This window comes from Monoraphidium neglectum (genome assembly GCF_000611645.1).
Source record: "Monoraphidium neglectum strain SAG 48.87 unplaced genomic scaffold scaffold00017, whole genome shotgun sequence".
NCBI classification, from domain to species: Eukaryota; Viridiplantae; Chlorophyta; class Chlorophyceae; order Sphaeropleales; family Selenastraceae; genus Monoraphidium; species Monoraphidium neglectum.
The window spans coordinates 57,494-59,993 of NW_014013610.1; the positions used below are offsets into that span (position 1 = coordinate 57,494).

Consider the following 2,500-nt stretch of genomic DNA (forward strand, 5'->3'; position numbering starts at 1 on the left):
CCTCCGCGTAGCCTGCCCCGCCGTCGCTACGGCCAGCGCCGTGAGAGCGCAGCATGCCGCCGGCCATGAATGCGCGCCGCGTCAGCGCCGGTGGGCGGGCGGCCGCGGCGCCCCGGTCCTCGTCTTCTCGGACACTTACACCAAGCTGCTGCGGCTCCACTTGCAGCGCCAGCGTTAGTAACGTCAGCGCGGTCAGGCCGCCTATGACCTCCAGCTCCCCCGCGGCCGCCAGCAGCCGCCGCTCAACGGTGAGCTCCACCAGCGAGGCGCCCAGCGCATCGCCGGCCGGGTGCGCCAGCGGCGCGAGCGGCAGCGGCGCGGGTCCCCAGTCGCGGGCGAGGGACAGCTTGGTGAGGCCACGCAGCGGCACCAGCGATGGCCAGCCGTCCTCGCTGCCGCCGGTGCTGCCGTCGGCATCGCCAGCGGCGCCGCGCGGCCCGCAGTCCCATCCTGTCGGGGAGGACCCGTGCAGCGTCAGCCGCAGCAGGCCGCGCGCCGCACCTGCCAGCCGCGCGAAGTTCATCGGCGCAGGCGCCGCCACCCCTGCCGCCTCGGCCGCCGCGCCGCGAGGCAGCAGCCGTGCCACGAATGCGCGTGAGGCGCAGGTCTCCATGTTGAACCCCAGTGACGTCAGCCCTGGCACCAGGCCCGCCAGCCTTGCCAGGTCAGCGGGGCCGGCAAGGTTGATGCTCTCGAGCCCCACCAGCCGCGCCCCCAGCCGGCGCCGCAGCTCCTCCGCCGCGGGCAGCGGCAGGCCCTCGCAGCCGCCCCAGCAGCACACCCACACGGACACCGTCAGCGGCGGCGCCGCGAGGCCCTCCCCGCTGCTCGTCCCTGCGTCGCTGCGCTCCTGCTGGCCCTGGCCCTGCACAATCCCCACTATCTGATCCACCGCTCCCTGATGGAAGTAGGGCAGGTTGGCCTCCAGATGGGCCAGCCCGGGGAAGGGCAGGCGGGAGGACAGCTCTGACAGCGCCCCCTTGTCAGTCATTGCCAGGGACAGGCGGCAGCCCGTACCCTGGGTCTGTTTGGGGGAGGGGCATGCGTGAGAGGGCGGGGATACGAACACGCATTACGTTTGAGAGGAGGCTGCGGCGGGCGTGACTTTGCAGTGCAATCGCACACACACGCCACCAACACACAGGAGCAGCGGCCGATGTTTTCCCGCGGTTCACTCACAGCCGTCGAGGGGGGCTGCGCACACCTGCCCGGAGCATGGCGACTGCATCTCCTCCCCCCCTCTCAACCCCAATGGACAGCCACCCCACTGGGGCTCTCCGGGGCACCCACCCGCATGGCTGCGGCCAGATCATCGAGCTCGCAGGGCTGGCCTCCACACCAGTAATTCATGGTCACCCGCCGCAGAGCCGGCAGCCGCCTAGCTTGCAGCTCCCGCACCGCCGCCGCCCACACGGGGCCGCGGTTCGTCTGGGACGAAATCTCGACCAGCGCAGTGCAGCTTTGCAGGCGGCCGAGCGGGAAGGTGCTGCGGGGCGCTAGCGCCAGGCGGCGCAGCACGGCCAGCGGCAGCTCGCGCCACGCTGCGGTTGCAGGGTCGGGTGAGGGGATCGCACGGGTGGACGGGCATTCGAATGCGGCATTACGAGGGGCCACATGCTGCAGGCAGGGTGTGTGATTTCCAGGCAGCAAGGCGTGGATGTCTGCACCGCACGCCCGCAGGCGCGCCGGCCCAGCGCTCACCTCTGCATGTCTGTGCGCAAGCAGCCAGGTCGCGCGGCGCCAGTTGCTCGTATATTGCCGCGGCCACGCTGGTTGGCAAAGCGGCCAGCGGTCCCTGGGCGCCGTTGCCGACGGTGCTGCCGTCTGGGCTTCGCCCTTTGCCGTCGCACGGCACGCCCATTGCGGCTACGCCTTTGCTTTGTGTTCAACCATTTACTGATGGGGATCGTTCATGCTGCAATCGACAAGTGGCCCTAGCGAGTGACAGTGTTTCAAAGGTGTTGCAATAAAATCAAATCGACCCAGTTCCAGGTGCCTGTAGCGTGCATGAATTCCCGTATGAATCACGAAGCAAAGCAGCGGCGTTAAGCACGGCAGTGATCTCCATGTTGCTCAATGTTTATGGACGCGGCTAGTGGCGTGTGGCGGGGCAACTCCACTCTCGGAGCTTGTGTATATGAAGCTCCGGGGCTCCTAGCATTGCCCAGTGGCCTCATAAATGACGAACTCGACATCAGCGCAAACACGCCCGCGCTCGCCGCTGTGGTTGTGCCGCACTCGTCATGTACTGGGCCGGAAGCATGGAGCGCGGCTGAGCAGCAGCAAAGCAGGTGGCATGAGAATCTGACTGTTCAGCTTGCCCATGGCTCGGGGAGCCCGGCAACATGCGCGCAGGACATCGACAGCGCAACTGGGCCACAAGCGGTCATCGCAGCGTGCGGCGCCCGGCCCAGCATTGACAGCCGCGTATCTCCCAGCTCAGGGCCCCCTGAACCTTCAAGGCTTGCCGCGCCGCATGTGTTCGCGGCAGCGCAAGACG

At 68.5% G+C, this 2,500-nt stretch overlaps 1 protein-coding gene across 1 annotated transcript in view; it reads right to left on the reverse strand.

The window, feature by feature from the left end:
- Positions 1 to 1,861, reverse strand: part of MNEG_0247 (hypothetical protein) — a gene marked incomplete at both ends in the record, with an annotated part of 2,848 nt that extends 987 nt beyond the window's left edge. The window contains 3 exons of the mRNA XM_014051280.1: positions 140 to 1,024; positions 1,291 to 1,541; positions 1,702 to 1,861. Of these exons, the coding sequence (XP_013906734.1) occupies positions 140 to 1,024; positions 1,291 to 1,541; positions 1,702 to 1,861 (1,296 nt within the window). The remainder of the gene's footprint in view (positions 1 to 139; positions 1,025 to 1,290; positions 1,542 to 1,701) is intronic.
- Positions 1,862 to 2,500: the final 639 nt, after the last annotated feature.